Source organism: Globicephala melas, chromosome 10, assembly GCF_963455315.2.
Source record: "Globicephala melas chromosome 10, mGloMel1.2, whole genome shotgun sequence".
Taxonomy (NCBI): domain Eukaryota; kingdom Metazoa; phylum Chordata; class Mammalia; order Artiodactyla; family Delphinidae; genus Globicephala; species Globicephala melas.
The window spans coordinates 27,316,133-27,330,183 of record NC_083323.1 but is presented as its reverse complement, the minus strand read 5'-3'; the positions used below and the strand labels follow the sequence as shown (position 1 = coordinate 27,330,183).

Sequence of the window (14,051 nt, the reverse complement as noted above, 5' to 3'; positions counted from 1 at the left end):
TGATTACAAAAAAAATGTTTTTTTAATAATTATTCAATTTAATTCTTTGCTAAATTCATTATTTTAACAACTTACTGTAAAATCTTCTAAACAAAGCATATCATTCTTTATTAAGCAGAATTGCTAAATCAAATTTAACCTTTTAAAAAATCACAATCTTTATTAAAAATATAAACCAGTGAACCATATTGTAGATGCTGGTATAGATAGTTTTTGGTCAAGGATAGGATTGGTTATAACAATAAAAGATGAAGGCTATGCTAAAAGAAAATAGATTTAAATTAAATAATATAAAAACACTACCCTTTTCGAAAACTAAGTATTCATGATAAAACAATGATATCACATGCATTCACTACATTACACTTCAAAACTATTATACTGTACCGCTTCAGAGCCAGAGCTTCTCCTCCATGACTCGAATCATTACCAGCATCGTGGACTGCCTCATAGTGTTTGAAAAGTTCATCAGCGGATCCAAGAGATTTCATACACTGCGGACATATGAAACCCTACAGAAAAAGGTTTCAAAATAGTATTTAGTATTGCAAAATAACTACTTGTATGTTATTAAATACAGTCATATGTATTATTCATACCAACAGGTAAATTGTAATTTACAGTGTTAAGCCCAAATTCTGGTACTGTGCAAATGTACATCACTGCCTATCCTGGTTGCAGTTTACAAAATGTTTTTTAAAACCCTTACAACCATCTTTTAGGTTGAATAAATTAATGGCTAGAGTATAGAATTCTAATCTGAGAAGTTAATTCTAATCTAGAAGTCTAGTTGAGAAGACTTGCCATCATATCCTCCATCTCTCTAGATATCTCCCTCAGTAAAACAATATCTGCTCCAATCTACTGCACAGGAATAACCAAAATATTAAGAACATGAAGCACTCTGATCATTGAGAAAAAAGGTAATATAAATAACTCATAATTACCACAGAGTATCTACAATGGTTGAGAAGTATTTTCATCAATAAATTCCTTGCTAACTTAAGATTAACACTATAAAAGCTTAAAATTAATATATAGTCCCATAAAATATTAAAAACTTATAAATAATCCCAGAATTATTATATAGTTATGGCATACAAGGTCCTGCAGGTATAGTTCCCCAATGACCTAACCAATCTGATCTCTGGACATTCCTTACTCTATATAACATGCTTCAACTATACTGAAGCACCTATGTTTCCCTGAACACACCACAGTATCTCACATTTTTACGCCTTTGCATATATTGCTTTTTTCCTCCAGCATTCTCATCATCAGTTTGTCAAGTTTCTACATCCACTATAATGCACAACACAATGAAGCTTTTAATCTACGTTTCCCTAATGGCTAGTGCAGTATTTTGAACATACCATATACTTTCTACAGAGTGTACTTATTTAATGAAATATGAATGAACCTGGCGGGCAGAATTTGGCAAAAAAACAGAAGAGCTTTAACAGCTTGCAGATTATAAAACCTTCCAAAGGATAGACTGAGCTAAGTAATAAGTACTCCGGACACATAAAAACTAAGAATAAACAAATAACTTCTGCTCCTTTGTTGGATGCTATACAAATAACATAACTTCACATCATTTATGCACATCATATGGCAGAATCAAGGCTCAATGAACATAACATTACCAGACAATGGTATAACAGAAGTATTGATATATATAAAGAACTACAGGAACACAAGAGGAATATCCAAATCTGCCTGCAGCAGCAGTTAGTTTCCAAAAACTAAACACACACACACACACACACAAACACATACATATTATGTATGTGTGTATATACATATATGTAGAAATATGTCTATATGAGACATTGGAATTAGGTACTGAATAGGAATTTACTTGTCAGAAATAAAGGCATTCTAAGCACATGGAGGAGCATGAACAAAGATATAGGAAAAGGTATGAAACACAGTCATGCTGCATTTGGGAAACAGAGGTATGTTCTGATCACAGAGCCAGAGTGAAGGGCAGGGGCACTACAGGTGAATGAATGCAATGATGTCTTATGAAACTCCTAAAGTAAGCAAAGACAGTAGTACTGAGGATGCACCTTTGGACATCAGAATAATGCCATTAGGATCCAGATATGTGATGCTCAGCACTGTCTTCTGAATGAATGAATGCCCCCAGCCTGTGTTTTAATCTACTTGGTATTATCTTTTTTCAAAGCCATCTATTATCTACCATCATATTTCATAATGGCTCTATATTAAGCTCTATTTGGTATTCTTATAACTTCTGCCCAGTAACTGCTGTACCACACTAGTTAACATGCTTTTAGTGCAACAGCACATAAACCCCTATAATATTTAGCTTGTCATATCTCTTTCGTGTCTCAGCTTCTGCTAGTAACTAGAAGGCAAATTACAGTGTTCCTCAGGAAATTCACATCCCAATTATGCTATTTAATCTTCAAAACTTTGGCTTTTTGACCACTGTCTTTACTTCCAGGTTTTGGCTCGAGATACCCAAGGACGCCAAAAAGCTAATGATCCCATTAGGGTATGCCATACTTTCTTAAAGCTTCTAAACATCACCAGGTTAATACTCCAGAAAGAACTGATTCATCCCTAAAGAGAAATTTTAGAAATTCAGTAATACATATTTAGAAATATTCCACCTAAGTAACTTTTCCATGTGATTAGAGCTTGCATGTTTAAATAAAACTTCAATTTTGGGACATTTCTGATGAAAATAATTCTAAAATACATATATGCACTTCCTCACCTACTTAAAAAGATGATATTAAACCTTTGCTTAATGTCCCAGAAGCATAAATATTAATCACTGAATGGGTGTCTTCCACTCTATTAATTCTGGCAAGTCTCTAATTCCTGTACCCACATTCTATAGTTTTTCTTACACCCTGTTTTGTCTTTCAACAATCATTTCTAAAAATTATTCCTATGCTATTTCTAGCAGCACTTGCCTGATATGGATAGGAAAGACAGATTAAGGGAAAAAAAGTTTATTAAACCACATCACTCATTTAAAATAAAAGTAAAGGGACTTCCCTGGTGGTCCAGTGGTTAAGAATCCACCTTCCAATGCAGGGGATGCGGTTCGATCCCTGGGCAGGGAACACATGCCATGGAGCAACTAAGCCCGCATGCCACAACTACAGAGCTCATGCGCTCTGGAGCCTGCGCGCCACAACTACTGAGCGTGCACGCTGCAGCGAAAGATCCCGCATGCCACGTGCCGCAACTAAGACCCAACGCGGCCAAAAATAAAAATAAATATTTTTTTTAAAAAAAAAGTAAAATAAGCTCAGAATGAATATCTGAGGGATGTCCCATGAATAGAGTACATGACCTTTAGTTCATGGGCTTTGTGATACTAATTCTGGATATTAAGAGACTCCTCTATTTTTTCTAAACTATCTTCAAGGGAATTAAGGTTGCTAGATAGATAACTTACAAACAGTAAAACAGCAAAAAATAATACACCAAAATAGCCAGCTACATTTTATTTCCCTTAATCATTCCAAATATCTCACCTTCTCTCTCTCTCTCTCTCTCTCTCTCACATACACATACACACACACACACACACACACACACACACACACATAGTGCTGACTTAAGATTAAATTCCTTACTGTTAGTTTTCAGTTATCTGTAATCCTTTCTCAGATCCACCATAGCTAAGAACTCAGGTTAACTTGATACTTATGATATCCTATTGTACCAAGTGTCCTTTCAGTTAAAAGGAAAGTTCTTATTTAAGTGACAGGTAGGTAAGATAGTCACTTTTGATTTTGGCTAACCCATAAAGAAAAGTTGACCCATATGTTCTGTAAGAAAAACAACTGGTAAAATGCTAAGCAGAGTTCCAAGAATCTTTTATGCCTCTATCTTTGCTCACACTGCCTCCGTAGTTTAACTGGTGTCCTATTTGCACTCATTTCCCCACCACCCTAGAGAATGTCTGGTTTAATTGTTCCCCTCTTCAAGTTCTTCTGCAGTTCCCCTCAAGCTGAATCAGACATTGTACTCTTTTTGCAAATATCTATCAGAAAAACTTCCTGGCATAGAGACCATATCTTATTTACCTTTTTATTTCCTGTACCTACCAAAATACCTGGCACATAAGAGGTACTCTATTAATGTTAAATAAGTGAAAGTTTGGTCAGATCGTTTTCTTATACATCATTAATTCATAGGAAAGAGTAAGTCTGATTTTTTTGTCTTTCATGGTAAAAAAAGTTTCATTCTTTTAAAAGATTTGTAAAAGAATTTTTTAAAAAGCTAGGTCTCCCTTTGTTTTTAGAATACTGTAGTAGTTTTCCAAGAAAGGAGATATATCATCTGAGAAATTTTTTCCAGATTAAAAATGGGCAACACTTCCCCTCACTCGCTCCCACTCCCAGCCTTCTGTATACACCAGCCTCACACACTACAGAGAACATTTGGGTGACCCATGATTAATAACAGGTGTATATCATTCTGTCACTTCCAACAGGTCTGGGGAATCAAAACAAAGACTGAAACAGTCGTAGATCCAGATTCTAATGCTGTATATTTTTCCAAATAAAGACAGTAACAGTTGACATGCAAAGTCCTCTTTCTATGTAAGAGTAAAGCATCTTAACCTAAAGCATTTTAAAACATTCATTAATAAAACATTAACTACATAATAAAGATATAACTTACAAATGTTGAAACAAAAAACATTCACTTTATATTTCAAATTTCATGGCAAATTTTATGCAAAAATATAAACTTAAACTTTTATATATGTTTACAGATTCACAAAAAGACTGCTGCAAACAGTAAGAACAGCCAACTTCCCAAGAGCCTCTTTTCCTTATTAAACCTTCTTAGAGCATGCATAATTAAAGCAATCCACATTCCCTTGTAGCAGAAAAAGTTAAGCAACACTGAGGCAAGGAAAAACAAAGCTATTTTGAGCAACCCAAAACCAAGCTGCTAAAACAAAATATTCAGGACCCACAGTAACACTGGAGTCATTAAGAAGAAGTTCCTGTCCTCTTGTCTCATTTTCAGCGTGCACTTTCTGGTAATGCTCCGACAAATCAATAGCAGTTATACATCTTTTCATACATAATGGGCAGATGAAACCCTGTGAAATAACAACTTTTAGGAGGATATATACAAAAAGTTATTTATGAAACAAAATAGAAACAATGAAAATAGACATAACAGGAAAATAATAGTATATTTCTTTTTAGTATATGGAAGGGAAATTTTCAAGTAGTAACTGTACAAAAGGTGAAAGACCTATCCAAATTAGGACTCTGAAATTAGTTTCCATCCTTATGCTATAGATTCCCATTGGTCAATTTTATTGAGTAACCAGTTGCTTTAGTTGGAATATTACTATGCTTTTTGTTTATGATAATTTGTCCTTACTCATCTAAGAGCTAGTATTGGCAAGGTAGCTTTTATTTTAGATCAAGAAATGACTGGCAGTTTTAACAAATACTTTTATGTAGATGATGTTCTCAACAAAAAAGTTGTTATAATGAAAGCAATTTTTAGTCTTCACCATATTCCACTAGCCTAAGGTCCCATTCTTGCCCATACCCATAATTCCCAGTAGGTTACCCTTCCTTCTAATTTTATGAGCCAAATAAAATCATTTTAAAACAATCTCCCAAATTCCCCATACCTAACAATATATGTATTTTAAAATGTGGGCTGTTACACTGATCTATGGTTTGGGGTTTTGTCAGATAGGAACAGTAAAAGGATAAGAGAATAAAGGAGTTCAGAGTATCAGGGAGAAAGTAAATTAAATGAAGACAGTGGTGAAGGACAATAGGTTACAAAGGTTATAACGTCATGAGTTTTGGTGTCAGAAATAGATGTGGGTTTGAGTCTCAACCAATACTGACTATATGACTTTAAAAAATTCACTTTACCCTGCTAAATGTCAGTTTCCTCATCTATAAAATGGGACTAATATTAGCACCTATTTGTCTAGAGTTATTGTGCAGTGTATAAAATGCTTAGTACAGTGCCTGAGACATTATAAGTGCTCAACAAGTATTAACTGTCATTAGATGTATGGTTAGAGAGTAAAGGAAACGAAGCGAAGAAAGTTGACAGACTAGAAGAAAAAATAAAAATTAAAAATCTAAAATAATCAGCAAGGCCAAAGGAGGTAAGTAGTGAGACTATGAAAGTTTTTGAGAGGATAGTGAGTTGAGGTAAGGAACACAGAGATATGATTTTAACATGTCAGGTAAAATTATTCTGCCTGATAAGAAGATGGAAGGTACTGCCATGGGCTTGAGTAATTAGAAAAGAAAAGTAATAAAGATCATTGGCACTGATAACATTAAGAACTGGGAGGCTAAGATGTTCCTTGAGTTCCTTGATGTACGTTAGGATCGTAGCAAGGAAGAGGAAGACTACAAACAAGGTTCCAAAGTAAGAGGCAAGACAGGGTAGCAGTTAAGAGCTAGTCTTGGGCTTGAATCCTGGATCCACACCACTCTTAGTAGCTTATATTACCTTCAATTTCCTCATCTGTTAAATGAGGTAACAGTAACACCTACTCCATATGGGGGAGGGGGTCTCGTGAGAATTAAATAATACATACTAAGTCCTTATCACAGCATCTGATACAAAGAAAACATTCAATAAATGTTAGCTATCATTAATATCATTAATATCATTGTTCCTCTTGTTAACAACCCTTTAAGGAGATTAGCCAGGGGATGAAAGTGAGGAACATGAATTCACTTATTTTTTCTTTTTACTGATGAAAGGGTTGTCTTCCAGGCAATCACAGGCCCAAGTATTAAAACTACAGAATAATAGGGCTTCCCTGGTTGCGCAGTGGTTGAGAGTCCGCCTGCCGATGCAGGGGACACAGGTTTGTGCCCCTGTCTGGGAAGATCCCACATGCCGCGGAGCGGCTGGGCCCGTGAGCCATGGCCGCTGAGCCTGCGTGTCCGGAGCCTGTGCTCCGCAACGGGAGAGGCCACAACAGTGAGAGCCCACGTACTGGAAAAAAAAAAAAAAACAAAAAAAAAACTACAGAATAATATTCTTTTTTTAACGTACTGTTGCATTGTTTTTTACCACAATATCTTTATGCTGCCTGCCTCTTTACTCATTTCTTCACTTTAAGTTTCCACATATCATCATTCAGTCATACGTTCAAAAAGTATTGGGACTTCCCCGCTGTCCAGTCGGTAAGACTCCGTGCTCCCAATGCAGGGGGCCCAAGTTCAATCCCTGGTCAGGGAACTAGATCCCGCACGTATGCCACAACTAAGAAGTCCACATACTGCAACTAAAGATGGAAGGGAGGGAGGGAGGGAGGGAGGGAGGAAGGAAGGAAGGAAGGAATAATTTTTTTAAAAAGTATTTACTGAGTGTGATTACTATGTCATTATGCTATGTTGTTAAGAATGCAATGGTAAAATAAAGCAAAGACCCCATCCTCAATAAGCTTGCATGCTTCTTGAAAGAGCTATAAAAGAAAATACCCCACTAATCAGAAAATCCTACTAGAACTACCTTCAAAATGTGTTTAGAACCTCAGGGCCTCCACAACTGCCCTGATCCAAGCCACCCTCATGGTGTACATGGATCACTGTAAAAGCCTTCTAACAGTCTCTCTGCTTCTATCCTTACCCCATTAACAGCTTTATTTTGCACACAGCAGCTAGAGTGATCCTACAAAAATATAGATAAATTTTGTCCTTTCCCTGATCCAAACTCTCCAATGACTTCCTATCTCACCAAGAGTAAAACACTAAAGTCTGTGCAAAAGCCTATAAGGCCCTACATGAGGTGGGCCTGATTACCTCAATAACCTAACGGCCCCCCATTCACTGTGCTGGAGCCACACTAGCCTCCTGGATGCTTTTTCAATATGCCAGGCATGCTCCCACCTCAGAGACTTGTTCCACATGCCTGCAACATGCTTGCTCCAGAAATCAACATGATTTCTCACTTCATTCAGTTCTTTCTGAGTTACCCCCTGCTCAGAGGCAACTTCAGTAGTTGTGGCATGTGAGCCCACATGCCACAACTACTGAAGCCCGCATGCCTAGAGCCTGTGCTCAAGAGAAGCCACTGCAATGAGAAGCCCCCGCACCACAACTAGAGAAAGTCCGCGTGCAGCAACAAAGACCCAACACAGCCAAAAATAAAATAAATTAAATAAATAAATTAAAAATAAATGTCACCAGCATAAAGATGTTTTACTATTTCACTCAGTGCCATACCTCCAGCATCCAGAACAGTGTCTGGTGACAATAAATATTTGATAGATAAATGAATCTCAGACTAATAATCATTACCAAAAGGATAGGGAATTCTTTTCCACAGAAGCATGTGGAAGAAGCATCTATCCAACATGTGAGTCAGGAAAGTTTATTGGAAAAATTATCTGTGATGAGACTTGAAGGATAATCAGATGTTAACCAAGAAAAAAGAAATAGCAAAACTAGGTAAGGCACAGAGATCAGCATATACAAAAGTTCAAAGGTAAGAAAAAACTTGGCACACCTTAAAATCAGTTCATTATGCCTGGATCAAAGAACATAAAAAAATATAACCACATATATAAGGTCAATTGATTTCTCACAAAAGTGAAAATTTAATTCATTGGGAAAAGGTAATATTTTCAGCAAATGGTACTGCAACAAGCATATGGAAAAATGTTTCCATATTCACATGGAAAAAATGAACGTCAACCGCTATCTCATACCATATACAATAATTTAAAATAAATCATACATTTAAATGTACATGCTAAAATGATTTTTTTAATTTTTTTAATCCTTCCATCTTTTTTTTAAATTGAAGTATAGTGGATGTACAATATATGTAAGTTACAGTTTACAATATAGTGATTCACAATTTTTAAAGGTTATATTCCATTTATAGTTATTATAAAATATTGGCTATGTTCTCTGTGTTGTACAATATATGCTTGTAGCTTGATTTTTTTGTTTTTTTTTTAATCAGAAGCAAGCATAGGAGGAAGTTTTGCAACCTTGGGGTAGGCAAAAAACTTTGTAGTACCCAAAAAGCAAAAATCATAAAAGAAAAGGCTGACAAACTGTACTTCACCAAAATTTAAAACTTCTTCTCTTTGAAAGACAACATTAACAAAATGAAAAATAAGCCACAGACTGAGAAAAAATATACACATCACATATTTCTGATTGTGGTGTAAGGGCTAAAATTAAGGCCCAATACTTTGTGTTGCCTTAACAACTGGTGAAACTGGGAGGGCTTCAAATGGCCTAACTGCAAGTTCCCCTCCCCACTCTGCTCTCACAGATAAGGAGTTCTAGCCAAACAGCCCTCCTCTTCACAGGCAGCAAGCACAGGGCCTGCTTATCCCTGAGAAGGTTCTCTGCCGGCCCCTGGAATTATTCAAGCAAGCCAATCACATCTCCTTTAGAAACCAGGGGGCACCTTACTTTCCTGATACTACAATGCCTGCCTCTGAACAATCCCTGGTTGTTCATTTTGTTCCCAAGTGCAATCCTCATGCGGCCCTGCATGGCACACCGTGTCCTCCATCTCTGGGCTGTGAGTATATGTGACTAATAAACTGCTGTTGATCTCATTTGTCTCATTTGTCTAATTATGTGTTTAGCTATTCCCATAAGCCTAGGACAGGAATCCTTCCCTCACTAATCAGATGAATAGGAGGCAATCAAAACATTGACAAAGGATAAAGAACTCTTATAATTCCTTAATATAAAGATAAATACTCTAATTTTCAAAATGGTTGGATTTCCAGTTCCAGACAAAATGGAACAGATATACTTCTCTGTTCTTCCTGCTAAGTACAGCTGAAATCCAGAGGCTTTATATATAAAACAAAACAAAAAGAAAACTCTGAAAGGTAAAGAGAAGAAGGCAGACCAGCTGAGGATCTCAGGAGCCAAGGACTGAGAGAGTGGTGAGTACTCTGGGTTTTCTTTTCGTCTCATATATTCTGGACTGGCTGCTGGAGAAGCCAGCTACCTGGAAACTTCAGTGGACACCTACCAAAAAAGCTCCAAGAAAAGTCTGCTCTCCCTAGCCAAATGACTAGGAAAATGAAGACCTGATTTGGTAATATGCTGGTCATTAGTGCGTTTCAGTGGGTACTAAGGATGGAAGCCAGATTAGAAATGGATAGACTGAACAAAGAATTTGCTTCTGCAATGCAATATACTAAATAGTCTGCACAGCTGTCCTGATGAGAACAAATGATATGATATCACTTATTACATTATGTATTACACAGATTATATATTTGTTACAGACTGAATGTCTATGTACCCTCAAAATTCATATGTTGAAATCTTAACCTCCAATGTGATGCGGCCTTTGGGAGATGATTAAGTCATGAGGGTGGAGCCCTAATGAATGGGATTGGTACCTTTATATAATAAAAGAGACCCCAGAGAGCTCTCTTGCCCCTTCTGCCATGTGAGGACAGCCATCTACAAACCAGAAAGGAAGCCCCCACCAGACACAGAATCTGCCAAATCCTTGATGTTGAACATCCCAGCCTCCAGAACTGTGAGAAATAAATGTTTGCTGTTTAAGCCTCTCAGTGCTTTTGTTATAATAGCCTATAACTGACTAAAATACTATTATATATATTATTATACATAATATATAAAATATGATATAAATGAGCATTAAAGCAAGGTACTGCTTTATTTCTGACCATTTTTTTTAAATCCTGGAGACCATGATATTTCAAATTCCCATTTAGATGGATGCTAAGGGCACAATGTTAAAACCTAGAATTTGTTCAAAGTGGGAAGCCAACATCAGGGTAAAAGGGAAGATTAAGCAAGAAAAAGAGAAATTGAGAGAGGTGGGGAGAGATATCAACTGAGACCTTAACAAGTCAATACCTTAACACTGGGCATATGGAAAAAACAATACCCCCTGAGAATTCATAATCACCAATAGCCCTCAATTAGGTTAGAAATTTACACTAGTGGGTAATGTGCAAAATTTCAAGTACCGAACTTAATTTAAGGGAGTCCCAGGTTAATGGCACCTCTAGAGCAGTATTTGTATGCTGAAGGGAATAATCTGTGGCATAGGTAAAAACCAAAGTTGCATGAGGGAGAGATGATAAGATGAGAATGGAAGAGAGAATGGAATCCAGAGCACAAGGGAAAGGACTGAAATCTGATAGGAAAAGAGACCTGTCTTCTGTGTACTAAAGTAATAAAGAGAATACAGGTGCAAGTATAGTTTTAGGGGCAAAATGAGAACATTCATCTTTTCTCAATGGTATAGAAGGTGACAGTGAGAAGGCGGGACTAAGGTAAGACACATGGAAGGTTTGAGGACAAAGCAGAGAGTACAACTATCACAGAGAGTAGAAAAGGGAGCCTAATAAGAAAATATAGCAGGATTATCAGGCACTGCTCATTTACCCACTGGAGATTTTTTTTGTTGTTTTTGGTCTAAATGAGGTCAACAATTAATACTAAATTCCCCTCCAGGGTTACAACCTAGTTCTCTGAGCTCATCATATCATAAATACCGTTTGGAATGTTTTCCTTAAAGATATTTCATTAAACTTGCTCTTAATAAAGTTCAACTGATACTGTTCTTCTCACTCTCACAGTCTTGTTCGATCTTGTTATGGTTAACATACATATACGTGAAGACAGATGGTCAAAAAGAGAGAAAACAGAGAAATGAATGGATAGAGAAATACCCAGAAACATACACATAATAGACTCACCAACCAAGAGATGGGAAAGAATAGGGAAAAGGGGACTGGGTAGGTGGTACAGCTGGGCCGAGAAAGGGGCAATTGACAAAAAGTGTCAGAGCAGAAATGTGAGTGTGTTGATCTCTTAGGGGCAGCGTTATGGGTGGTTTTTATGTTCTCTTACCTTATCTCCTTTTTCTATAATGAGTATATATTATTTGTTAAAAATAATGATAGTAATGTAGCAACTTCTAAGGCTGACCTCAAAAAATTTGAGTTATTTCTTTTTTAGACTTATTTACTTTCTCCATTAATTTTTAATAAGCTATCAAACATAGAAGTTCTTACAAAGTCATAAATGAAGACAACAAATAACGTATAAATGTTATAGTTCATCTAATTCTTCATTAGCTTAGTCGTTCATGGCAGTACAAACACATAAGTAGATACTAATTAACTGGTAATTCTTTACAAACAGATTTTTAAATCTTCATTAAGTTGAGATGATTTTAACATTAAAGATAAATTGTCAATATTATTTTTCAGTCTTAATATACACTTTCACAGTCTCACAACTAAGCACTATTATCTATCTACAAGTGAGATTCAAAAATTGCATTCCAATTTGTAGGAAAGATTTATGAGACCTTTCCCTACAAAAGTTAAAATTATCAATTGTTACTCCATATATCTGTGATTTTTTTCCTTAAATAAAACAATATTTATTGCCAAATTATTATTTTCATACCTCTGAAGAGCTTTCATTATTGACATCCACTGTGTTTATAGGAGCTGATGATGAATCTAAATCAGAACCTTGAGAGCCAACTCTCCCAGGAGTCTGAAACAGAAGCAGAAAGGGGGAAAAAAAAGTAAATATCAACAATATATTCATAAACTATTTAATAACCTAAACAGTAATCAGGGCTAGCCTTACACATAAAGGTAGATGTCCTCTCAAACAGCACTAGAAGCTATCCTTTATTAAAGACTGACTGGACGTAATACTGTATCAAGATCTCTATCTGCCTTCTCTCAGCTTTAGTCTTTTTAAATTAATAAAAAGTTTACTTTTATATATAGTGCTTTATCATCTTCACCTCACTTTTACAGAATATCTTATTTAATCATAAAGACATCTCTGAGAGAGACAGGTAAAATGTTATATCCATAGATGAGAAAACAAATTCAAAGCAGCTAAGGGACTTCTCAAGATTCTACTGTTAACAAAAATCAGAAAGAAGCAGAACTAAAATGCTGAAATTTTAATTCCTCTTGCATTGCTCCCCACTACATCAAGTGAACTACAATGATTTGAGGGGAGCTAAAAAGATCAACACAGGCCACATTATCTAGTCACCCATCCATCTACTACCCATGCCAACCATTACCAATCTGTTTCCAATACTTAATATTCCACCATCAAATATACAGTTTGGAGGGTTAAAGGCCTTCTTTTTTCCCTCTCCTGCAACATTTATCATCTAACATTATTCATTATACTTAGGTATGACATTAAAGGAACTGGAAATCTAGTAAAATATTGACTAAAAGACAGATTCAGAGCACAAGAACTGACTCAATAATCCTTACCAAAAACATTTATGGTGCACACTATCATTATTCCCACGTTATACAAGAGAGAATAAAGGTGTAGAAATTAAGTTACTTGCCCGAAGTCACATGGCTAATAAGTGGAAGAAAGGATTTTAACTTCAGCAGTCTGATTCTTAATCACTAACTCATACTGCTTGACATCTCCACTGAGATATACCTCAAGCACCCAAGATTGAGAACAAATCGCTAAACATCTGTCTCAAAACATGAACACCCTGTACATCACTTACATATTCAACATAAATGCCAAAGAAGGATGAACTGATACTACTTCAAAATTAATCAATTAAAATAAGGATTATAAAAACTGCATAGAAAAAATGAAATAACATGCATATACTATGATTATAATTATGTATAAAAACTAATTATATAAGAAAAGAGATTCAAAGGAAATATCCCAAAATGCAAACAATAATTTCTTTAGCAAGAAGCAATTATGGGTTTTTTGGTCTTTAGTTTCTCAGTTTTTGTTTTTGCTACATTTTTTTCAGAATTTTAGATTCATAGTTAAATTACTTTTACATTGAGAAATTTTTGATATTAAAAATAATCAGAGTTGTCCAAATTGGATGATCTATGTTCCTATCATATTTTCGCAAAACATAACTCTCTCTTTCTAAACTTATCCAGAGTATGTCTTTACTGTGTTTACTTAACATCCACAACATTCTCATGTTTGAACTATTACATCAGCTACCCTCTTCCAAAAAAACAAAGCAAAATTCTTTCTCAAAAT

At 35.7% G+C, this 14,051-nt stretch overlaps 1 protein-coding gene across 3 annotated transcripts in view; it reads right to left on the bottom strand.

Annotated features, from left to right (window-relative positions):
- EEA1 (early endosome antigen 1) overlaps positions 1-14,051 on the bottom strand; it is a 131,335-nt gene that overhangs the window by 85,032 nt on the left and 32,252 nt on the right. For 2 of the 3 annotated variants that reach the window (XM_030856399.2, XM_030856403.2), the window contains exons 2-4: positions 12,444-12,536; positions 4,979-5,107; positions 388-512 (exon numbers count right to left, since the gene is read on the bottom strand). In XM_030856399.2, coding sequence (XP_030712259.1) covers positions 388-512; positions 4,979-5,107; positions 12,444-12,536 — 347 coding nt within the window. The remainder of the gene's footprint in view (positions 1-387; positions 513-4,978; positions 5,108-12,443; positions 12,537-14,051) is intronic. The other variant, XM_030856401.2, reaches the window with a different exon arrangement.